The sequence below is a fragment of the Pan paniscus genome, chromosome 11 (genome assembly GCF_029289425.2).
Source record: "Pan paniscus chromosome 11, NHGRI_mPanPan1-v2.0_pri, whole genome shotgun sequence".
Classification (NCBI taxonomy): Eukaryota; Metazoa; Chordata; class Mammalia; order Primates; family Hominidae; genus Pan; species Pan paniscus.
In genome coordinates, this window is record NC_073260.2 from 9,564,500 (window position 1) to 9,589,067 (window position 24,568).

At 49.5% G+C, this 24,568-nt stretch overlaps 1 protein-coding gene across 1 annotated transcript in view; it reads left to right on the forward strand.

Annotated features, from left to right (window-relative positions):
• The first annotated feature begins 7,506 nt into the window (after positions 1-7,506).
• The window catches only part of PTGES (prostaglandin E synthase), a 39,005-nt gene continuing 21,943 nt past the window's right edge, over positions 7,507-24,568 (forward strand). The window contains exon 1 of the mRNA XM_003822363.5: positions 7,507-7,745. Coding sequence (XP_003822411.2) covers positions 7,715-7,745 — 31 coding nt within the window. The 5' untranslated portion in view covers positions 7,507-7,714. The remainder of the gene's footprint in view (positions 7,746-24,568) is intronic.

Here is a 24,568-nt window from a genome sequence, read left to right on the forward strand (position 1 = left end):
AAATTATCTGGGCCTGGTGGCGGGCGCCTGTAATCCCAGCTACTCGGGAGGCCAAGGCAGGAGAGTCGCTTGGGCTCAGGAGGCGGAGGTTGCAGTGAGCCAAGATTGCACCATTGCACTCCAGCCTGGGTGACAGAGTGAGACTCCATCTCCAAAAAAAAAAAAAAAAGAAAACACCACAGCACCCTATCCATTTTTATGGACACATAATACATGTGTAGCTGAAGTAAAAACTAAACACAAAAAAGGAACTGATATTTAAGCATATCCTGAGAGTGACAAAATTTTTTTAAAAAAGGAATTGATATACTTCAACTTAGAGATGGAGATAACTTTTGGAGAGGAATCCCAAAGTGATGGGGCTTGAAGTTTTAGTTTTATTAAAGATACAGAGATCTAGGCCGGGCACGGTGGCTCATGCCTGTAATCCCAGCACTTTGGGAGGCTGAGGCAGGAGGATCACTTGAGTCCAGGAGTTCAAGCCCAGCCTGGGCAACGTAACAAGACCCTGTCTCTACAAAAAATACAAAAATTAGCTGGGTATGGTGTTGCGCGCCTATAGTCCCAGCTACTCGGGAAGTTGAGGTGGGAGGACTGCTTGAGCCCGGGAGGTTGAGGTTGCAGTGAGCCGTGATGGCGCCACTGCACTCCAGCCTGGGCAATAAAGCGAGACCCTGTCTCAAAAAAAAAAAAAAAAAAAAGAGATTTGAAGCAAATATAGCAAAATGCAAAATGTAATCTCTGCTAAATCTGGGTGGAGAGTATGTTCTCTCCTCTATCTTTGATGAAATAGTTGATAATTAAATGAAAAAGTTAAGATGGTCTCTAGAGGGGTAGCTTACACACATCAGGAGAATCTGGCCTTTGGTAACCTGAAGAGTGTTGCTATTTTTGCGGGCGAGAGAAGGGCTAGAAAGCATCCATTTCTCCCCAACCGTGCCTCGCCAGGGGCTTGGCCGAGGGAGCCTGGGGTACTTCCCTAATCTAACCACTAGATGGGGCCAGTACTACGGGTTAGAAATGGGGAGACCCGAGGGAGGGCTGTGGGATCCTTCTAGCAACTTGACACAAGGAAGAATCAGTTTTTGCAAGAGAGAAACAGAGGATGATAATTTACTTGAGAACATGAGAGACAGGTAAAGGTAGAAAAACAGCAGTCACAGCTGAGTGCGGTGGCTCACGCTGGTAATCCCAGCACTTTGGGAGGCTGAGGAGGGCATATTGCTTGAGTCCAGGAGTTCGAGACCAGCCTGGGCAACATAGCAAGACCCCTGTCCCTACAAAAAATAAAATATTAGCTGGGCGTGGTGGCATGGCACCTGTAGTCCCAGCTACTCTGGAGGCTGAGGCAGGAGGTTCACTTGAACCCAGGAGTTTGAGGCTGCAGTGATCCACAATCGTGCCACTCCAGCCTGGGCAACAGAGTGAAACTGTCTTGAAAAAAGAAAATGAAAAAGAAAAACAGGAGTCAGGTAACAAAAGAACCCCTAGTTAAAGTAGCAATATCATTCAATACCATTCACAGGTATTGGTGAAGTACCTATTTTCTTTTTTTTTTTCTTGAGACAGAGTCTCGCTCTGCCGCCCAGGCTGGAGTGCAGTGGTGCAATCTTGGCTCACTGTAAGCTCCACCTCCCGGGTTCTCGCCATTCTCCTGCCTCAGCCTCCCGAGTAGCTGGAACTACAGGCACCCACCACCACGCCTGGCTAATTTTTTGTATTTTTAGTAGAGACGGGGTTTCACCGTGTTAGCCAGGATGGTCTCGATCTCCTGACCTCGTGATCCGCCCGCCTCGGCCTCCCAAAGTGCTGGGATTACAGGCGTGAGCCACCGCACCCGGCCAAAATACCTATTTTCTAGTCTCCTAAGTTACCCGAGATGCAGTTGTTAAGCATTAAAACAGATGCCAACAGGGGTTCAGGGAAATTCCAGTTTCTATCCCTTTGGGTTTTTTGTTTTGTTTTGTTTTGTTTTTGAGATGGAGTCTCGCTCTGTCGCCCAGGCTGGAGTGCAGTGGCGTGATCTCGGCTCACTGCAACCTCAGCCTCCAGGGTTCAAACGATTCTCCTGCCTCAGCCTCTCAAGTAGCTGGAATTACAGGCGCATGACACCACGCCCAGCTAATTTTTGTATTTTTTAGTAGAGATGGGGTTTCACCATGTTGACCAGGCTGGTCTCAAACTTCTGAGGTCAGGTGATCCACCCACCTCGGCCTCCCGAACTGCTGGGATTACAGATGTGAACCACCATGCCCAGACCCTTTCCCTTTGTCTGATTGATATCATTCCACCCCTGTTCACTGAACCAACCAGAGGCGTGTGCACCTTCTGGAGGCTGGAATGATTCGTGTTAGTCTGAATGCCTGGGCTTTGGCATAAAGGCCCTGAGTCCATCTTCTGGCTCTGCTCCTGATCAGCTCTGTGACCCTGGGTGATGGTCTTAGCCTTTCTAGGCTTCGGTTTTCTGATCTGTAAAGTAGGGATGATAATAACATTACCTAGCCTGTAGTCCCAGCTATTTGGGAGGCTAAGGTGGGAGGATCCTTTGAGCCCAGGAGTTCAAGGGTGCAGTGAGCTGTGACCGCACTACTGCACCCACCCTGGGCAACAGAGTGAGAACACTATCCTATCTCCAGCAGGCACACAGGGCCCCATAACTTAAGCTCATGTGATCTTATCCCTGCCCTCTTCTTGGCCCTAGAATCCTCACCATGTATTTGCTCTGCCTAGACTGGGCTGTGCATTCCTCTGGGAAGGGGTGGTGGTTATCTCGCTCATATCCCAGGGCCAGCACAGGGATAAACTTAAAATTGTTTGGAATGAACAACAACAAAAAAAATCAGGGCTGGGCGTGGTGGCTCATTCTTGTAGGGAGGCCGAGGTGGGAGTATCACTTGAGTCCAGGAGTTTGAGACCACCCGGGACAACATAGTGAGACCCTGTCTCTATGAAAAATTTAAAAATTAGCCGGGCATGGTGGTGTGTCTGTAGTCCCAGCTACTCAGGATGTAGTCCCAGGCTACTCAGGAGGCTGAGATGGGAGGATTACTTGAGCCTGGGAGACCAAGGCTGCAGTGAGCTGAGATCATGCCACTGCACTACAACCTGGGTGACAGAGTGAGACTTCGTCTCAAAAAAAAAAAAAGAAAAAGAAAAAAGAATAGGCGGGGCATGGTTGCTTACACCTATAATCCCAGCACTTTGAGAGGCCAAGGTGGGCAGATCACTTGAGGTCAGGAGTTCAGGACCAGCCTGGCCAACATGATGAAACCCCATCTCTACTAAAAATACAAAAATTAAGTGGTCATAGTAGCATGAGCCTGTAATCCAGCTACTCGAGAGGCTGAGGCAGGAGAATCTCTTGAACCCAGAAGGCGAAGGTTGCAGCGAGCTGAGATCACACCGTTGCACTCCAGCCTGAGTGACAGAGTGAGACTCCGTCTTAAATAAATAAATAAATCGGTCAATTTGGTCTAATCCAGTGAATGTCTCAAGTAGCATTATTGAGGCATATTTTCCATATCATAATTTACCCTTTTAAGTGTGCAATTTAGGGATTTTACCACATCATCATAGTCAATTTACCAACCTACTATGGTGTAACCACCAACATAAGTCAGTTTTAAAATATTTTCATCATCCCAATATGATCTCTCTTTCTGAGACAGCGTCCTGCTCTGTTGTCTAGGCTGGGGTACAGTGGCGGAATCTTTGTACACTGCAGCCTCAACCTCCTAGGCTCAAGCGTTCCTCCCACCTCAGCCTCCCAAGTAGCTGAGACTACAGGCATGCAACACCACACCCAACTAATTTTTGCATTTTTTCTAGAGTTTGGTCTCATTATGTTGACCAGGCTGGTCTTAAACTCTTGGGCTCAAGTGATCCTCCCACCTTGGCCTCCCAAAGTGCTCGTATTACAGGTGTGAGCCACACCACACCTGGCCTCTCTTTTTTGTTTTTTTTAACTGACCTATTTCAAAGCACTTTGCAGACATTTTTAAATGTCACCCCTACACCCTTCATCATGTATCTCCTAAGATTAAGGACAGCTCTTCCAAAACCACAATACCCATACCGTCTTGCTTTGCTTTTCATTTCTTTTTCAAGATGGGATCTCATTCTGTCACCCAGACTGGAGTGCAGTGGCGCAATCTCAGCTCACTGCAACCTCCGCCTCCCGGGTTCTAACGATTCTCCTGCCTCAGCCTCTCCAGTAGCTGGGATTACAGGCACCTGCCACCATGCCTAGCTAATTTTTGTATTTTTAGTAGAGACAGGGTTTCGCCATGTTGGCCAGGCTGGTCTCCAACTCCTGACTTCAGGTAATCCATGTGCCTAGGCCTCCCAAAGTGCTGGGATTACAGGCGTGAGCCATCACGCCCAACCTGTTTTGTTTTTTAAATTCAAGATCTAATCAAGGATTAAACCTTGCATTTCGTTGTCTTGGGAAGCCAGAACCCAGACTGAATTGAATCCAGGTTAATGAACATTGCTAGCCCATGTGAAAACTTGCACAGGCCAGGCGCCTGGGGAAAGTGCAGTGCACCCTGAATCTCATTTAATCCTCAGAACGGTCTGCTAGGTGCCACTGTCCACATTTTATGGAGAGAGGTGGTGTCCTCCAGGCTGGAGTGCAATGGTGCAATCTCAGCTCACTGCAACTTCTGCCTCCTGGGTTCGAGATTCTCATTCCTCAGCCTCCTGAGTAGCTGGGATTACAGGCATGGGCCACCACGCTCAGCCAATTTTTGTGTTTTTAGTAGAGATGGGATTTCGCCATATTGTCCAGGCTGGTCTCGAATTCCTGACCTCAGGTGATCCGCCCGCCTCGGCATCCCAAAGTGCTGGGATTACAGGCCACCGCGCCTGACCCTAAATAATCATTTTTAAAATCAATCAATCCTTCCTTCCTTCCTTCCTTCCTCCCTCCCCTGCCTTCCTTCTTTCCTCCCTCCCCTGCCTTCCTTCTTTCCTCCCTCCCCTGCCTTCCTTCTTTCCTTTCTCTTTCTTTCTTTCTCTTTTCTTTCTTTCTTTCTCTGTCTTTCTCTGTCTTTTCCTTCCCTCCCTCCCTCCTTCCCTCCCTCCTCCTTCCCTTCTTTCCTTCCTTCCTTCTTTCCTTCCTCTCTCCCTCTTTCTTTCTTCTTTCTCTTTCTTTCTCTGTCTTTTCCTTCCCTCCCTCCCTCCTTCTCTCTCTTTTTCCTTCCTTCCTTTCTTTCTTTCTTTCCTTCTTTCTTTCTTTCTTTCTTTCTTTCTTTCTTTCTTTCTTTCTTTCTTTCTTTCTCTCTTTTCCTTCCCTCTCTCCTTCCCTTCTTTCCTTCCTTCCTTTCTTTCTTCCTTCCTTCTTTCCTTCCTCTCTCCCTCTCTCTCTCTCTTTCTTTTTTCTTTCTTTCTTCTTTCTTTTTCTTTCTTTGTCTTTTCCCTGGCGCCTGGTGGCAGGCGCCTGTAATCCCAGCTACTTGGGAGGCTGAAGCAGGCGAACTGCTTGAACCCAGGAGGTGGAGGTTGCAGTGAGCTGAGATCGCACCACTGCACTCCAGCCGGGCGACAAGAGCAAAACTCCATCTCAATAAATAAATAAATACATACATACATACATACATACATACATACATGTATACATACATACTATTGGAATCTAGCATGGAGGTTGCCACCCCCTTTTGCTGGTGTGGGGTGCAGTTCTGAGAGGCAGGGCAGGCACCCATTGGGGCCTTTTGCTAAGGACCGAATTGTGTCCCCCTAGAATTTGTGCGTCAAACTCCAAATCCCCAATGTGATGGCGTTGGAGATTGGGGCCTTTCGGAGGTGATTAGGGTTTGATAAGGTCATGAGGGTGGGGCCCTCAAGATTGGATCAGTACCCTTATAAAAAGAGACACCAGGGAACTTCCTTCCACTCTCTCTCACCATGTAAGGACACAGTGAGAAGGCACCTGGATCTTGGACTTCCCAGTCTCCACAAACATAAGAAATAAATTCCTGTTGTTTAAGCACCCAATCTGTGGCATTTTATTTATTTATTTATTTATTTTAGAGCCAAGGTCTTGTTTTGTCACCTGGGCTGGAGTGCAGTGGTACCATCATGGCTCCCTGCAGCCTCAAACGGCTGGGCTCAGGGCATCCTCCTGCTTCAGCATCCCAAGTGGCTGGGACTACAGGTGCATGCCACCACGCTTAGCTATTTTTTTTTTTTTTTAGGATGGGGTCTTGCTATGTTGTCCAGGCTGGTCCTGAACTCCTGGGTTCAAGTGATCCTTCTGCCTCAGGCTTCCGAAGTGCTGAGATTACAGGTGTGAGTCATCACACCTGGCAATGGCATTTTATTATGGCAGCCTGAGCTGACTAAGGTAGACAGCAGGGAAAGAAGCTTCCATGCATTCCTCTTTGGGGAATCTGAACTTTCCAAGGCCTGCCTCCCTCCTCTGCAGGACGCTGAAACATGTTCAGTGATAGGTGGGCCTGAGGCTGTGCATCCCATGTCCCCAGAGCCTCTCTGTTGCTAGAAAATGTTCTTTCTTTCCTTGTGATTAAGGAGAAATCTGCCTTCCTGGGCCTCTCCACCCCTGGGGCCTGTCTCTACTACTCTACTATTTGGGTTTCTAGAACCCTCCCATCTCCTTTGGAGACATCCTCTTTCTTTTCTTTTCTTTTCTTTTTTTTTTTGAGACAGATTCTTGCTCTGTCACCCAGGCTGGAGTGCAGTGGCACAATCTCAGCTCACTGCAACCTCCGCCTCCCAGGTTCAAGCGATTCTCCTGCCTCAGCCTCCTGAGTAGCTGGGATTACAGGTGCCAGCCACCACGCCCAGCTAATTTTTTGTATTTTTAGTAGAGATGGGGTTTCACCATGTTGGCCAAGCTGGTCTCTAACTCCTGACCTCATGTGATCCTCCCGCCTAGGCCTCCGAAAATGCTGGGATTACAGGCGTGAGCCACCTCGCCCAGCCTCAGCCTTTCTCCTAATCATCACCTTGCCCTGGGTGGGTCCTAACTGCTGGGAGCCCCCAGCAAGCCTCATCTTAACAAGCCAGAGCCATAGCCCCGATGAGGGGATGGGGGAATGACAGGAAGTCACTGGGCCATGGTTGCAAAGGTGGCAAATGGCAGAGGAGCTGGGACACACCCACAGGGTGTCTGACCGTGATTTTAACTGCTCTTCCACGCCTCCGTGAATGAATGAATGAATGAACATACGTTCTACTACCAGACTTTGTTTTTCAGAAATATAGCAACCCTTTGGAAAAATCACAGGTCCCGTCACTAACAAGTTGAATTTAGTTATCAAGTCACTTTCTTGGTTAGAGAAGAGGAAGGGGGAGGAGGAGATGGGAAGAGGAGGAGGGAGGAGGGAGGATGAAGCAGCTCTGACGGGACCCAGTAGTGCAAGGCAGAGGGTGTCTCTGGAGGAAGCTTCCCTTCACTGTGGCAATTTCCTGAGGCTTGGTCTTGGCTTCTCGCAGCAAACAGGGTCTTCATCTGCCCAGCATCTGAACCCTAACCGCAAAGGGTTGAGAGACAGAGGAGGGGGCCCCCACAGGGCCTGTGGTTTGAGTGAGGAAAGCAATTGTGTAAAAGTGGAGAGCCTTTCCGCAGCCCAGGGCCAGTCCCTGCCTGAGTCATGCTAGAGAGAGAGGGAGGAGCAGGCAGGATCCTGGAGCTCCCTGGATTTCAAGCTGGCCGTGGCCTCCCGGGTGACGTCACTGCGGTCATTGCCTGATGAGCTCAGGCAGAGGCGCCTGGGGACGGGGTAAGTGGTGAGAGGGAGGGCCACGGCTGTCTTGGGTGAACCCCAGGCTCCGGTTGGAGACTCTGCTGTGGCAAGAGGTCCACCCCACCCCCGGGCGCCATCTGGGGACACTCCGGTGTCCCATTCCAATGGCTGTTCTGCCAGGGCCTCACCCTGGCTCTTGGTCTTAGGACTGCTGTGTTTGCCTGCCTAGGTGTGCGGGTCAATCTGTGCAGAGCTGGGGAGCAAGTGATCACTGGGAGCAAAGACAGCTTTCAGCCAGGAGGGAGAAGCATTTCTTCCCTCTAGGATAATGGCCAATTCAGAGGCCCTAGACCATGCTGTCCCCAGAGCCTGGGTGCATTGCTGATGACGAGATCCCAGCCGGGGGTCAGGCCTCCCAGGACTGTCAAGCTGGGCTGCTTGAGTCCCTGGCTCCAGGGGTGGGGGTGGGGCTGAATGGCAAGGGAGACAGCTGGTCCATTCCAGGCTCCAACCTCAGAACCCTCTGGGAGTAAGATTACCCAGCCCTGTGCTCTGGGCTGAGCAATCAACTATAGTGCACACGCTCCTTTACTGTGGTTCCGAGATAGTTAATTGGAATCTGGATACTCTGGGTAAAGTCAGAACATCCAGCTGGGCCCAGCATGGGAGATCAGCTTGATGAGTCTCCCGCACCCTATTCTGGGCATCAGCAGAGTCAGTTCTCTGAAGAGTCTTTTTCATATATATCACATAGATAGAGCGACAGGCAGGTTGGTAGGTAGGTAGATAGGTCAATAGGTAGGTAGATAGTTAGACATAGGTATCTATCTATCTATCTATCAATCTATCTTACTGTAGTTTAGCACAGACATTGGTTAAGTCATGTCACTCCTCTGAACCTCAATTTTCTCATCTCTAAAATGGGGATATTAGGCCGGGCGAGGTAGCTCATGCCTGTAATCCCAGCACTTTGGGAGGCCAAGGCAGGTGGATCACCTGAGGTCAGGAGTTCAAAACCAGCCTGGCAAACATGGTGAAACCCTGTCTCTACTAAAAAATATTAAAAAATTAGCCAGGTGTGGTGGCACGCACCTGAAGTCCCGGCTACTCGGGAGGCTGAGGCAGGAGAATTGCTTGAGACTGGGAGGCAGAGGTTGCAGTGAGCCAAGATCACACCATTGCACTCCAGCCTGGGTGACAGAGCAAGACTCTGCCTCTAAAAAATATAAAATAAAATAAAATAAGATAGAGATAATAATAGACCCACCTCCTAGGATTGCTACATGAGGACAATGAACTGATCTACATAAAGCACCAAGCATAGTGTCTGGCAGGTAAAGTTGGCCAGTAATGTCATCAACATTGTTATATAATAATAATTATTGTCATTAATTTTATTGCCCAATTGGCGTCCCAGCCTGAGCTGAAGCTCTGTCTCTTGGCCACCCTGTCCAGGAGGTATGAGCCTGTTTTCTTGGGCCAGATCTTCTGCTTGGCTTGAAGCCAAAGTGTGACTTCCCAACCTCTGCATGCAGCCCTCTCCCCAGGGTGCTGGTTGGTCTCTCCTCTCAGCTGCTGCTGCAATGTGCTTCACAGTGACAACACACCCACAGCTCCAGTGGCAGTTGATGCGTCCTTGTGGCCAGAATCATGCCTGGCAGGATGCATGTGGCAAAGGGCTTGTCTGGGTCGGTGCTATGCTCTCTGTGCCAGGGAAAATCCAGCTCTTGGAGGGGGTGAGAGCAGGGAGGCCTTCATGGTGGTGGAGTTAGGGGATGGGAGAGACAGGGAAGCAATGAGGGGCTTGCACAGAAAATATCGTTTTACCCTAAGTACCCAGATGACAAGTGAGACCCAAAATGACCTTTGGCAGGGGCCGTGGCTTCTGGTGGACCCCAGCGTTTGACAGAGCAGGTGGCAGAGCCGCAGGACCCAGCTCTAGTGTGTGGCAGTTTGTTGGTTTCATTGCCGTTGCTGGGCCAGACGTGCACTGAAGACCCCGGGATAAAGGGGTTTGCTGTGAGGGTGCTGGGGCCCAAGACCTTGTGGGCACAGGACCCAGGTGAAGACCCCAGGGCCCGTGAAGAGCCGAAGTGGATTTCACTGTAGGGGCTTCTTGTCATCCCCAGGGGTACACATTCTTGTGGCCGCTCCTGCTGCTGGCAGCCGAGTCCTTGGCCACGAGCCTAGCCTCCTCTGGGGGGTGGGTCTCAGCCCAGGCCCACATCGGGCTGTTGATTTCATAGGCTGCTGGCTGGCCTCGCCATTGGCTGCCTGCAGCCAGGTGCTCACCCCTGCCCATCAGCTGTGGCCATGGTGGTGCCAGCAGGGAGAGGAGCATGTGACTTGCACGTGAGGAGTAGCCGAAGGCTTCTTCCCTAGGGGACATGTGTCTACCTCGGGGCGATGCGTCTACCTGTGGATGGGGAGGGACCCCTTATTGGGGCCCAGGCAGGTCCGCATTCTGGGCCTTGTCCAGTACACCCTCTGGTTTCCAACCAGCCAACCAGGCTCCTGGGGGACCCACCAACCCTCCCCTTTCTTCTCCGTGCTTCTCTCCTCACCTGGTAGACACACATGTCTTCATTTTGGTTCTTACGTTGAGAGACAAACCCATCCTTCCCTCCCTTTCTTCCTTCCTCCCTCCCTCCCTCCCTCCCTTCCTTCTCTCTCCCCTTCCTTCCTTCCTTTCCTTCTTTCTTTCTTTCTTTCTTTCTTTCCTTCCTTCCTTCTTTGTTTGTTTGTTTGTTTCTTTGTTTCTTTCTTTCTTTTTTCTTCCTTTCTTTCTTTCTCTCTGTCTCTCTTTCTCTCTTTCTTTTCTTTCTTTCTTGCACCTAGGTTGGAGTGCAGTGGCATGATCATGGCTCACTGCAGCCTCGACCTCCCAGGCTCAAGCGATCCTCCCACCTCAGCCTCCTAAGTAGCTAGGACCACAGACATACACCACCATGCCTGGGTTTTTTTTTTTTTTTTTTAACTTTTTGTAGAGACAAGATCTCCCTGTATTGCCCAGGCTGGTCTCAGACTCCTAAGGCTCAAGTGATCCTCCTGCCTCGATCTCCCAAAGTGCTGAGATTACAGGCATGAGCCACTGCACCCAGCCTGAGACAACGCTTTCTCTACCAGTCTCTACCCCATTGCACTAATAGTCAGTGGAAGGCTGCAGACCTTCACACGTGAGTCCCTGGCCCTGGGCCTCAGGCAGGGTTTGCTGGGTGTGTGTTTACCCAATAGTTGTGGGAAAGTGGGTGCTGACCTCACCGGGTGCGGACCTCACCGGGTGCGGAGGACAGGGTGTTAAGCGGCTCCCACAAAACACTCCCTCCTCCTCGGGCTATGTTGGCAGAAGCACATCTAACCCTGGCGACCCAGGGTCATAAGGGGGATGAGTTAACTTCCTTGTGTGTCCTAAGCGGCTGCTGTGTATTTGTTGACTGTCTCAGAGTAAATGTGGTTGGTGTACTCACTTCCTACCCCTTTTAGCTGGTGGGACTGGTTAAAAGCTTGTCCTCTGCATAAAAGCTTTGCCTCTGGGATTAGCCTGGCCTGGTTGAGTCTCAGTTGTTGAAATAACAACAGCAATACCAATAGCAGTGATAGCTTACATGTAACACCAGGTATGATTTCCTATCTGGACTATCTCAGTAATCCTAGGAGGAAGGTCTATTATCATGCCCATTTTAGAGAAGGAAGAAGTGAGGCTCAGTATGGTGCTCAGCTAGGAAGCAGTAGAGCCTGGTGGTAACCAGGCAGGGGCTCAGGGCTTCTCTCCTTCCTGCTCCTCAGCTGATGGGCCATCGTGGGCAGGTTACTTGGCCTCTCCAGGACTCGGTTTCCCCTTGTCTGCAAATGGGTTAAGAAAGTTTAATGTGGCTGGGTGCGGTGGCTCACACCTGTAATCCCAGCACTTTGGGAGGCCGAGGTGGGTGGATCATGAGATCAAGAGATCGAGACCATCCTGGCCAACATGGTGAAACCCTGTCTCTACTAAAAATACAAAAATTAGCCAGGTGTGGTGGCGCACGCTTGTAGTCCCAGCTGCTTAGGAGGTTGAGGGAAGAGAATCACTTGAACCTGGGAGGTGGAGGTTGCAGTGAGCCAAGATCATACCACTGCACTCCAGGATGGTGACAGAGCCAGACTCTGTCTAAAAAAAAAAAAGGTTTAATGTGGCAGGGTACGCTGATTCACGCCTGTAATCCCTGCACTTTGGGAGGCCAAGGTGGGTGGATCACTTGAGGTGAGAGTTCGAGACTAGCCTGGCCAGCATAGTGAAACGCTGTCTCTCCTAAAAATACAAAAAATTAGCCGGGCGTGGTGGCAGGCACCTGTAATCCCAGCTACTCCGGAGACTGAGGCAGGAGAATCGCTTGAACCCAGGAGGCGGAGGTTTCAGTGAGCTGAGATCACACCACTGTAATCCAGCCTGGGTGACAGAGCAAGACTCCATCTCAGAAAAAAAGAAAAGAAAAAAGAAAGCTTAATGCATGAAGTGGTTACAGAAAATAAGCACTTTTCAAACAGTGAAACTCAGCCCCTAGTTTGGGATTATTATCTTGGATGGAAAGGGGAGTTTTTTTTGTTTTTGTTTTTGTTTCTTTTTTAACATTTCCCATTTCACAGATGGAGGGAAGAGTGATTTTTGCTGCTCTTTCTGCATTAAGTTAGAGTTTGTAGAGGTGACCTTTAAGACCAGCTTGCTCAAAATCAGCCCGCGACTTGGGCACGTCCCTCAAAGGCAGCTTCATCTTCGTATTGTTTGTTTTGTTTTTGAGATGGGCTCTTGCCATGTTGCCCAGGCTGGAGTGCAGTGGCTATTCACAGGCATGATCATAGCTCACTGCAGCCTCGAGCTTCTGGGTTGGAACAATCCTCCTGCTTCAGCCTCCCGAGTAGCTGGGACTATAGGCCTGTGCCACCATGGCCGGCTAACTTTTTGTTTCTTTGTAGAGATGGGGTCTCGAACTCCTGGTCTCAAACAGTCTTTCTGCCTTGGCCTCCCAAAGTGCTGGGATTACAGGTGTGAGCCACTACTGCACCTGGCCCTAGAATACTTTATTATATAGTAAAAAGTAAATAACTCTCACCCATCCCTTTTTATAGAACTGTGCTACCCAATATGGCAGCTACAAGCCAGGTGTGATCACCGAGGGCCCAAAATGTGGTGAGTCCAAATTGAGTCCAACTGACACGTGCAGTGAGTGTAAAATCAACACTGGGCCTTGAGACCTAATATGGAAAAGAAAGTAAAATATCTCACTAATAATTTGTCAATATTGGCCAGGCGTGGTGTCTCACGCCTATAATCCCAGTACTTTGGGAGGCCGAGGCGGGCGGATTGCCTGAGCTCAGGAGTTTGAGACCAGCCTGGGCAACACGGTGAAACCCCATCTCTACTAAAATACAAAAAATTAGCCAGGCATGGCGGTGAGTGCCTGTAGTTTCAGCTACTCAGGAGGCTGAGGCAGGAGAATCGCTTGAACCCAGGAGGCAGAAGTTGCAGTGAGCCAAGATCGCGCCACTGCACTCCAGTCTGCGTGACGGGAACGAGACTCCATCTCAAAAGAAAAAAAAGCCGGGCACGGTGGCTCACGCCTGTAATCCCAGCACTTTGGGAGGCCGAGGTGGGCAGATCACCTAAGGTCAGGAGTTCGAGACCAGCCTGACCAACATGGAGAAACCCTGTCTCTACTAAAAATACAAAAATTAGCCTGGCGTGATGGCACATGCCTGTAATCCCAGCTACTCAGGAGGCTGAGGCAGGAGAATTGCTTGAACCCAGGAGGCGGAGGTTGCAGTGAGCCGAGATCAGGCCAGTGCACTCCAGCCTGGGTAAGAAGAGCGAAACTCCGCCTCAAAAAAAAAGTCAGGGCCCCTCCATGAATCCTCACACTTGAGACAGTTTATAGACCCAGGACCTCTTGAATGAAGAAGAGGCCAGGTGCCCTTGGCGAAGGACTTTGGTATGCTACTAAAAATTTATACCCCCAATCTTTCTCCCAACCTTTCCCCAAAGAGACCTTTACCAGGGTAACTGCGCTGGGAAAGGAAATAATCAGATATCCCAGGGACTACTGGACACTGGCTCTGAACTGATACTGACACCAGGAGACCTCACCTGTCACTGTGGCCCTCTAGTCAGAGCAGGGGCTTATGAAGGTCACGTGACCCACGAGTTTTCACTCAGGTCCTTCTCACAGTGTGTCCAGTGGGTCCCTGAGCCCATCCTGCGGCTATTTTCCCAGCTCCAGGTGCATAATTGGAACAGACATATGAGCAGCTGACAGAATCCCACATTGATTTCCTGATGGTGGGAAAAGTCGAGCAGAAGCCATTAGAACTGCCTCTACCTAGGAAATCAAAAGCAGCACTTTATTCCTGGATGGATTGCAGAGATGAGTGCCACCATTAAGGACTGGAAAGATGCAGGGTTGAAGATTCTCCCCACATCCCCTTTCAACCCTCCTATTTGTCCTGTGCAGAAAACAGATGGATCTTGGAGAATGACAGTGGATTATGATACATTTAACCAGGTGGTAACTCCAATTGTAGCTGCTGTACCAGCCCGACCTGATGACATTATTCTGATTGGAACTCGTGAGCAAGAAGTATTGGTAGCAATAAGTAATCTAGGTCGGGCATGGTGGCTCACGCCTATAATCCCAGTACTTTGGGAGGCCGAGGCCTGAGGTCAGGAATTTGAGACCAGCCTGGCCAACATGGTGAAACCCTGTCTCTACTAAAAATACAAAAATTAGCAGGGCATGGTGGCTTGTGCCTGTAGTCCCAGCTACTTGGGAGGCTGAGGCAGGAGAATCTCTTGAACCCGGGAGGTGGAGGTTGTAGTGAGCCGAGATCACACCATTGCACTCCAGCCTGGTGACAGAGCGAGACTCTGTCTCAAAAAAAAAAAAACCAACCAACAAAAACAAAACAAAACAAATTAGCCGGGCGTGGTGGCGGGCTCCTGTAGTCCCAGCTACTCGGGAGGCTGAGGCAGGAGAATTGCTTGAACCTGGGAGGCGGAGGTTGAAGTGAGCCGAGATTGCATCGCTGCACTCCTGCTTGGATGACAGAGTGAGACTCCTTCTCCAAAAAAAAAAAAAAAAAAAGTAATCTAGACTTGTTGGTAAAGACATTTGCATGTCAAGGTTAGAAATAAATATGAGTAAAATTCAGAGTTCTTTATCAGTGAAATTTCTGGGAGTCCAGTGGTGTGGGGCCTGTCCAGATGTCTCTTTTAAGGTGAAAGATAAATTGTTGCACTACGCCTCTCCTGCAAGCAAAAAAGAGGCACAATGCCCAGTGTGGAGGCAACATATGCCTTATCTGGGTGTGTTAGTTACTCCAGCCCATTTACCGAGTGACCTAAAAAGCTACTAGTTTTGGGTAAGGTTCAGAACAGGGCCTTAGTGGAGACTGAACACCTAACCGTGGACAACCAAATTACCATGTGACTTGAGCTTCTCATCATGAACTGGGTGCAATTTGACCGCCAAGCCATAAAGTTGGGTGTGCACAGCAGCACCCCATCATCACCTAGAAGTGGTAGATACATGGCGAGGCCAGAGCAGGCCCTGAAGGCAGAAGTAAGTGACATGAAGTGGCCCAAATGCTGAAGGTCCCCACTCCTGCAACCCTGCCTTCTCTCTTCAAGCACCCATGGCTCACAGGGAGTTCCCCGCTATCAGGTGACCGAGGAAGAGGAGACTCAGGCCTGGTTTATGGATGGTTCTGCAGGATATGTGGGCATCCTCTGAAGGTGGCCAACTGCAGCACTACAGCTCCCCTCTGGGACACCCCTGAGGGACAGTGGGGAAGGGTCATCCTCCCAGCGGGCAGAAACTTAAGCAGTGTACCTAGTTGTGCACTTTTCTTTTTTCTTTTTTTGAGACGGAGTTTCACTCTGTTGCCCAGGCTGGAGTGCAGTGGCACGATTTCAGCTCACTGCAACCTCTATCTCCCGGGTTCAAGCGATTCTCCTGCCTCAACCTCCCAAGTAGCTAGGATACGGGTATGAGCCACCATGCCTGGCTAATTTTTTGTATTTTTAGTAGAAATGAGGTTTCACCATGTTGGTCAGGCTGGTCTTGAAGTCTGGACCTCAGGTGATCCACCCACCTCAGCCTCCCAAAGTGCTGGGATTACAGGTGTGAGCCACCGCACACAGCCATCTTTTCTTTATTCTTGCTTTTTTTTTTTTCTTTTGTTCTGTCACCCCAGCTGGAGTGCAGTGGCACGATCTCGGCTCACTGCAACCTCAGCCTCCCAGGTTCCTGAGCCTCAGCTTCCCAAGTAGCTGGGACTATAGGCGTGTACCATCACACCCGGCTAATTTTTGTATTTTTTGGTAGAGATGGGGTTTCACCATGTTGCCTGGGCAGGTCTTGAACTCCTGATCTCAGATTATCTGCTAGCCTCAGCCTCTCAAAGTGTTGGGATTATAGGCGTGAGCCACCGCTCCCAGCCACGCGCTGTGTATGTTCTTAACCAGCGGCCCATATATGGTGCTGTTTCTCTGAAAGCCAGGGTTCATGGGTCTGGAATCAAAAGGTGAAAATGGGAGTGGCACCACTCACTATTACTCTGAGTGGCCTACTGGAAAAATGTGTGCTTCTTGTTCTTGTGACTTTATTCTCTGTTGGCCTAAAGATCTTAGTTCCAGAGGGAGGAGTGTTTCCAGCGGGAGACACAACAATTCCTTTGAGCTGGAAGTTAAGATGCCACCCGGCCACTTTGGGCTCCTCATGCCTCTGGGTCAACAGGGAAAGAAGGGAGCTATGGTGTGGGCTGGGGTGACTGATCCAGATCACCAAGGGGACATTGGGCTGCTGCTCCACAATGGAGGTAGGGAAGAGTGTGGAATGCAGGAGACCCCTTAGGCCATGTCTTTTTTTTTTTTTTTTTTTTTTGAGACGAGTGTGGCTCTGTCGCCCAGGCTGGAGTGCAGTGGTGTGATCTCGGCTCACTGCAAGCTCCACCTCCCGGGTTCACGCCATTCTCCTGCCTCAGCCTCCCGAGTAGCTGGGACTACAGGAGCCCGCCATCACGCCCGGCTAATATTTTGTAGTTTTAGTAGGGATAGGGTTTCACCGTGCTAGCCAGGATGGTCTCGATCTCCTGACCTCATGATCCGCCCACCTTGGCCTCCCAAAGTGTTGAGATTACAGGCGTGAGCCACAGCGCCCGGCCTCCTTAGGCCGTCTCTTAGTATCACCATGGCCTGTGGAAAATGACAATAACCCAATCTAGATCAGACTATGAATGGCCCAGACCCTTCAGGAATGAAGGTTTGGGTGTCACTCCACCCAGATAAAGAATCACGACTGGCTGGGTGTGGTGGTGCACACCTGTAATCCCAGCAATTTGGGAGGCTGAGGCGGGAGCATCACATGAGGTCAGGAGTTTGAGACCAGCCTGGCCAACATGGAGAGACCCCACCTCTACCAAAAATACAGAAACTGCGTGCCTGTGGTCCCAGCTACTTGGGAGACTGAGGTGGGAGGATCGCTTGAGCCCGGGAGGTCGAGGCTGCATTGAGCCAAAATCGTACCACTGCACTCCAGCCTGGGTGACAAAAAAAAAAAAAAAACATGACCAGCTGAGGTGCTTGCTGAAGGCAAAGGTTGTACAGAACCAGTAGTGGAAGAAGGTGGTTATAAATACCAGCTATAACCATGTGGTCAGCCACAGAAACAGAGACTGTGATTGTCATCAGTTTTTCCTCTTTATTTTTCTCTGCATGTGTGTCTGTGAGTGTGTGTATATATATGTATATATCTTTGTTTCCTTTCCTCTCTTACTCTCTTATCATGTAACATAAGATGTATTGATTTTATATCATAGTATTTAAGCTATGGGATATCAAGGAGAAGCGTAAACATCACTCTCCTCTTCTTACATCCTCTTCCGGGGAAGGGATGAGTGTGTTTCTGGTGTATGCAGGAGAGTTGCATCGTGTTAGGTGGAATTATGACTTCGCTTTGTCTTTACTTGGAGATTAAGTACGGTTTAGGAAATGTCTACAGGGTACCTAGTTGACAAGGGGTGGACTTGTGATGGTTAGTCTTTTGGGTCAGTTTCATTGGCCAAAGGTGCCCAGATTACACATTGTCTCTGGGTATGTCTGTGAGGCTGTGATTGGCATTTGAATCCACAGACACAATACAGTGCCCTCCCCAGTGGCAGTGGGCATCGTCTAATCTGTTATGGGCTTGAATAAAACAAAAGGCAGGTTGGGCACAGTGGCTCACGCCTGTAACCCCAGCACTTTGGGAAGCTGAGGCAGGTGGATCACTTGAGGTCAGAAGTTCAAGACCAGCCTGGCCAACATGGTGAAACCCCGCCTCTACTAAAAATACAAAAATTTGGCTAGGTGCAGTGGCTCACGTCTGTAATCCCAGCACTTTGGGAGGCTGAGAAGGGCAGAGAGCCTAAGCTCAGGAGTTCGAGACCATCCTGGGCAACATGGTAAAACCGTGTCTCTACTAAAATACAAAAAATTAACCAGATGTGACGGCGCACACTTGTAGTGCCAGCTACTCAGGAGGCTGAGGCGCAAGAATTGCTTGAGCCGGGGAGGCAGAGCTTTCAGTGAGCAGAGATCGCGCCACTGTACTCCAGCTTGGGCTGCAGAGTAAAACTCCGTCTCAAAAAAGATAAACTAAAAAATAAATAAATACAATAAATAAATAAAATACAAAAATTAGCCAGGCGTGGTGAAATGCGCCTGTAATCCCAGCTACTCAGGAGGCTGAGGCAGAAGAATCACTTGATCCTGGGAGGTGGAGGTTGCAGTGAGCTGAGATTGCACCAGGGCACTCCAGCCTGGGAGATAGAGTGAGATTCTGTCTCAAAATAATAATAATAATAATAAGGCAGAGGAAGGAGGAATTTGCACCTTTTTCCTTGCCTGCCTGCTTGAGCTGAGACATCTCCTCTCATCTTCTGCCCTTGCACTGAAATTTATACCATTGGCTTCCTGGTTCTCAGGCCTCTGGACTCTGAACTGCCCCACCAGCTCTCCTGGGTCTCCAGCGGGTGGACAGCAGTTAATGGTACTTCTCAGCTGCCGTAATCACATGAGTCAATTATATGGCATAGTAAATCTATCTATCTATCATCTATCTATCTATCTATCTATCTATCTATCTATCTACCTACCTATCTATCTATCTATCTATCTGTCTATCTATCTATCTCTCTATCTGCATTTCCTTGAGACAGGGTCTCACTCTGTCACCCGGGAGGAGGCTGGAGTGCAGCAGTGCAATCACTGCTCACTGCAGCCTCAACCTTCTGGGCTCAAGTGATCCTCCCATCTCAGCTTCCTGAGTAGCTGGGAACACAGGTGTGAGCCACCACGCCTGGCTAATTTTTAAAAATTTGATTTTAGAAATGAGGTCTCATTATGTTGCCCAGGCTGGTCTTGAACTCCCAGCCTTTAGCAATCCTCCTCCCTCAACCTCCCAAAGTGCTGGGATTACAGGTGTGAGCTGCCATGCCTGGCTCCTACTTTTATATAAAAGGATATATTTATGGTCATGTGCCTCATGATGACATTTTGGTTAACAACTGACTGCATACGTGATGGTGATCCCATAGATTATAATGGACCTGAAGAATTCCTATCACCTAGTGATGTCTTAGCCATTGTACCACTCTAAGGTTTATTAAAGAAAAAAAAAAAGACTTGGCATATGGCTCACACTTATAGTCCCAGCACTTTGGGAGGCTAAGGCAAGAGGATCACTTGAGCCCAGGAATTGAGGCTGCAGTGTGGCACGATCCCAGCACTGTACTCCAGCCTGCGTGACAGTGTTGTCTCAAAAAAAAAAAGATAACTGTAAAACAGCCTCAGATAGGTCCTTCAGGAAGGATTCCAGAAGAAACATTGTCATCATAGGAGATGACAGCTCCATGCCTGTTATTGCCCCTGAAGACCTTCCAGTGGGACAAGATGTGGAGGTGGAAGACAGTGATATTGATGATCCTGCCCCTGCGTAGGCCTAGGCTAACGTGTGTGTTTGTGTCTTCATTTTTAAGAAAAAAGTATAAAAATTAAAAAACAGGCCAGGCCCGGTGACTCACGCCTGTAATCCCAGCACTTTGGGAAGCCGAGGCAGGCGGATCACGAGGTCAGAAGTTCGAGACCAGCCTGGCCAACATGGTGAAACCTGTCTCTACTAAAAATACAAAAATTAGCTGGGCGTGGTGGCGCATACCTGCAGTCCCAGATACTTGGGAGGCTGAGGCAGGAGAATCACTTGAACCCATGAGGCAGAGCTTGCAGAGAGCCGCGATCACGCCATTGCACTCCAGCCTGGTGAGAGAGTGAGACTCTGTCTCAAAAAATAAAAAATAAAAAAAAAATTGCGTCCAGGCCTGGTGGCTCACGCCTGTAATCCCAACATTTTGGGAGATCGAGGCAGGCAGATCACTTGAGGCCAGGAGTTCGAGACCAGCCTGGCCAACATGACGAAACCCCATCTCTACTAAAAATACAAAAATTAGCTGGGTGTGGTGCGGGCGCCTGTAATCCCAGCTACTTGGGAGGCTGAGGCATGAGAATTGCTTGAACTTGGGAGGCGGAGGCTGCAGTGAGCTGAGATTTCACTACTGCACTCCAGCCTGGGTGACAGAGCCAGATTTTGTCTCAGAAAAGAAAAAAAAATTGCTTGTTGCTTGGCTGAGAGGAAGCACAGAAGGATGCTAGCTGCTGTTTACTGCTCATGTTATTATTCATAATAACATGTTGGTATTTGCTATATCATGAGAGGCCCTACCAAGCTGATTGTGTCTTCAGCTATCTCTGATGTTATGTTTGTGTGGGTTTTGATTAGGACGTGTCTTCCTTACTCGCCCTTTGTCGAGTCGTCCTGAGCTTGGAATCTGGGCCGGCTTCCTGCAGTCACACAGGGCCCTGCACGAAGAAGGAACCCCCAGGCTTGCTTTAATTTTTTCTGTCCCTGTCTTGAAATTCTCTTTTTTTTTTTTTTTTTTTGAGACGGAGTCTCTCTCTGTCGCCCAGGCTGGAGTGCAGTGGCACGATCTTGGCTCACTGCAAGCTCCGCCTCCCGGGTTCACGCCATTCTCCTGCCTCAGCCTCCCGAGTAGCTGGAACTACGGGTCCCCGCTATCACGCCCGGCTAATTTTTTGTATTTTTTTTTTTTAGTAGAGACGGGGTTTCACCGTGTTAGCCAGGATGGTCTCGACCTCCTGACCTCGTGATCCGCCCGCCTCTGCCTCCCAAAGTGCTGGGATTACAGGCGTGAGCCTTAACAATTTTTGAACAAGGGGCTTTGCATTTTCATTTTGTACTGGACTTTACAAATGATGTGGCCAGACCTGCTTGGAGTCACAATTCTTCCTGTGCTAATAGCAGTGAGGGGGGTCCCAGCAAAGGATGGAGGCTCCCGGCAGTCTGAGCTGAGTCAGCAGCACATGGGATAAGGCCCCTCTAAGAGGGACCTTTACAAACTGCAAAGAAGCAGTGGTTACAGGGGCTGGAAAACCTGACATCCAAGGATGAGCTCACGGGGCAGTGGTTGTTTCGCCTGGAAGACAAGATTTTGGGTGAACTGGGTGGTGTCCTCCAATTTCTGAAGGGCAGTGGAGAGGAAAAGGGAGAGAGGGAGTGTGTGTGTGTGTACGTGTGTGTGTTCTCTGTGGCCCTAAAAGGCAGATCCAGCTCACTATAAGGAAAGAATCTTGAATAATTTTGAACAAGGAAAGTTGTGCAAGAAGGGAACAGCTGGCCTGAACTCAAACCTCAGCTCTCTCAGCTCTGCCTGGGGGTCAAGAGCATGGGCTCTGGCTGGAGCCAGCTACATCTCTGTCCAGATCTGTTATTCTTAGGTAAGGTCATTCACTGGCTTGATCCTTTATCTCCCTCTGTAACATGTGCCTGATAATGCTCCACAGTACAGGGTGATGATGCTGGTATAAAATATAAAGCACCTAAAGAGTGTCTGGCCATTAGGAGGTGCCTAACAAATGACACCGTTGTTTGCTGTTTTTTGTTTTTTTTTTTTGACAGAGTTTCACTCTTATTACCCAGGCTGGAGTGCTATGACGAAATCTCGGCTCACTGCAACCTCCGCCTCCCAGGTTCAAGCGATTCTTCCGCCTCAGACTCCCAAGTGGCTGGGATTATAGGCACACGCCACCATGCCCAGCTAATTTTTGTATTTTTAGTAGAGATGGGGGTTTCGCCATGTTAGCCAGGCTGGCCTTGAACTCCTGACCTCAGGCGATCCGCCTGCCTCGGCCTCCCAAAGTGCTGGGGTTACAGGCGTGAGCCACCACGCCCAGCCGTTTGCTGTTATTACTGTTACTATAATGAGTTCCTCGTGCCTGGGAAGGTTGCAGTTGAGATGGAACTCAGGAAGTTGCAGAGATGACCCTTGTATCAGAAGTAAAATAAGATGCACACATTTCCTCCTTGACAATTGCAGCATCTGGCATATTTGGATGATTAGTAAAAACCAGTCCGTCAGGCGTGATGACTCACGCCTGTAATCCCAGCACTTTGGGAGGCCAAGGCGGGCGGATCACTTGAGGTCAGGAGTTCAAGACCAGCCTGGCCAACATGGTGAAACCCCGTCTCTACTAAAAATACAAAAAAACAACTAGCCAGGCATGGTGGTGCACACCTGTAATCCCAGCTACTCGGGAGGCTGAGGCAGGAGAATTACTTGAACCTGAGCCAAGATCATGCCACTGCACTCCAGCCTGCAGCCTGGGCAACAGAGCAAGACTCAAACAACAACAACAACAAAACAACAACAAAAAAAAACACAAACAAGTCATAAAGTGCTGTCCCGGTGACAAAGGCCCTCAGGGAAAGGGGTGGTGCTTCTTGTGGAATGGAGGTTGTTTTGGGGCTTGGAGGCTACTGGGAAAGTGGGAGTGGTTTGAAAACTCCAGCCAACTTCCTGGTAGCTAATCACTGGCTGAATCCAATCTGAGGAATGCGGAGCTCCCCATAGGGCTCCTAGGAAATGGGTCCCTGATGTGTCTGAGAGCTGCACACAGGAATTGCCCATCTCCTCTGCAGCCCGTGGGAAGCAGCATGTGTGGGCCGTGTGCGTGTGAGCTTGAGACTGTATGTGCCTAGTTAATGCATGGGCAGCCAGGCATGGGAGGGTCTCGGCTCCCTCTGACTCCAGAGCCTCTGCTTTGAGCCACACTCAGGGTGACAGCAGCTTCCCTGGAAATGGCAGTGGTTTGTGCTGAGACAAACATTTCTCCTCTTCCTTCTCCCCCATCCGCCTCTCCTGTGAGCGGGGTCCAGTCCCGGAGCTTCAGCCAGGAAATGCTCCTTGTGTGTCCACAGCCCTGCACATCAGCAGTGGGATGAGAGGCCCAGAGTCCAAGGAGCAGCAGATGGGTTCCATCAGGGGCTGCTGGACTGTGGTCAGAACTCAGGCAGTCACAAGTGTGTTTGTCTCTCCAGAGACAGAAGGAGAGGGCGGCATCACAGTCAGCAGTTAAATGCAGAATTCCCCTGCATTTAACGCACACGTTCAGGCCGTCTGTCTTTCCACAAATATTTACCAAGCACAGCTCTGGGCGCACACCACGCTAGGCACTGTAAATTCAGCCATAAACAAGACAGAAGCTCAGTTTCAGTTTTCTCTGACCATAAAACTAACCATCTTCAAGTGTGCAATTCCATGTCATTGGTACAGTCACAATATTTTGCAACCATCTTTACCATCCATTTCCAGAACATTTTCATCATCCCAGAAGAAAACTTTATACGCATGAAGCAGTCACTCCCATTTCCCCACCCCGCCTACCCGCTGGCAACCACAAATCTGCTTTCTCTCTCTATAGATTTGCCCATTCTGGACATTTTATATGCGTGGAATCATCATAAAACATGTGACTACGCACCTGTAGTCCCAGTTACTCCAGAGGCTGAGGCAGAAGAACCGCTTGAACCCAGGAGGTGGAGGTTGCAGTGAGCCGAGATGGCGCCACTGCACTCTAGCCTGGGCAACTCTCCGTCTCAAAAAAAAAAAAAAAACCAAAAAAAAAAAAAAAAAAGTGACCTTTTATGTCTGGCTTCTCTCCCTTCTCATCATGTTTTCCAGGTTCATCCACGTCACAGCATGGGTCAGGATTTCATTTCTTTTTATGGCTGAGTAATATTCCATTGCGTGGATACCCTGTCTTTGCTTTCTTTTCTTTTCTTTTTTTTTTTGAGATGGCGTTTCATTCTTGTCACTCAGGCTGGAGTACAATGGTGTGATCTCGGCTCACTGTAACCTCCACCTCCTGGGTTCAAGTGATTCTCCTGCCTCAGCCTCCCGAGTAGCTGGAATTACAGGCACCCACCACCATGCCCGGCTAATTTTTTTGTATTTTTAGTAGAGATGGGGTTTCACCATGTTGGCCAGGCTGGTTTCGAACTCCTGACCTCGTGATCTGCCCGCCTCAACCTCCCAAAGTGCTGGGATTTCAGGCATGAGCCACTGCTTCTGGCCTGTTTATTTTTATTTATTTATTTATTTTGAGACAGGGTCTCGCTCTTTTACCCGGGCAGTGGCGGGATCACAGCATGGCTCACTGCAGCCTTGAACACCTGGGGTCAAGTGTAGCTGGGACTACAGGTGCGCACCATCATGGCCGGCTAATTTTTTTTTTTTTTTTTTTTTGGTAGAGACAGGGTCTCACTGTGTTACCCAGGCTGGTCTCACACTTCTGCAGTCAAGGGACCCTCCCGCCCTGGCCTCCCAAAGTGTTGGAATGACAGGTGTGAGCCACCATGCCCGCCCTCCAGGCTTTTCTGACCACTGGAACTTTCTTATCACTGGAGCAGTCCCGCTTTTCCACATTTCTAAGAGGGGAA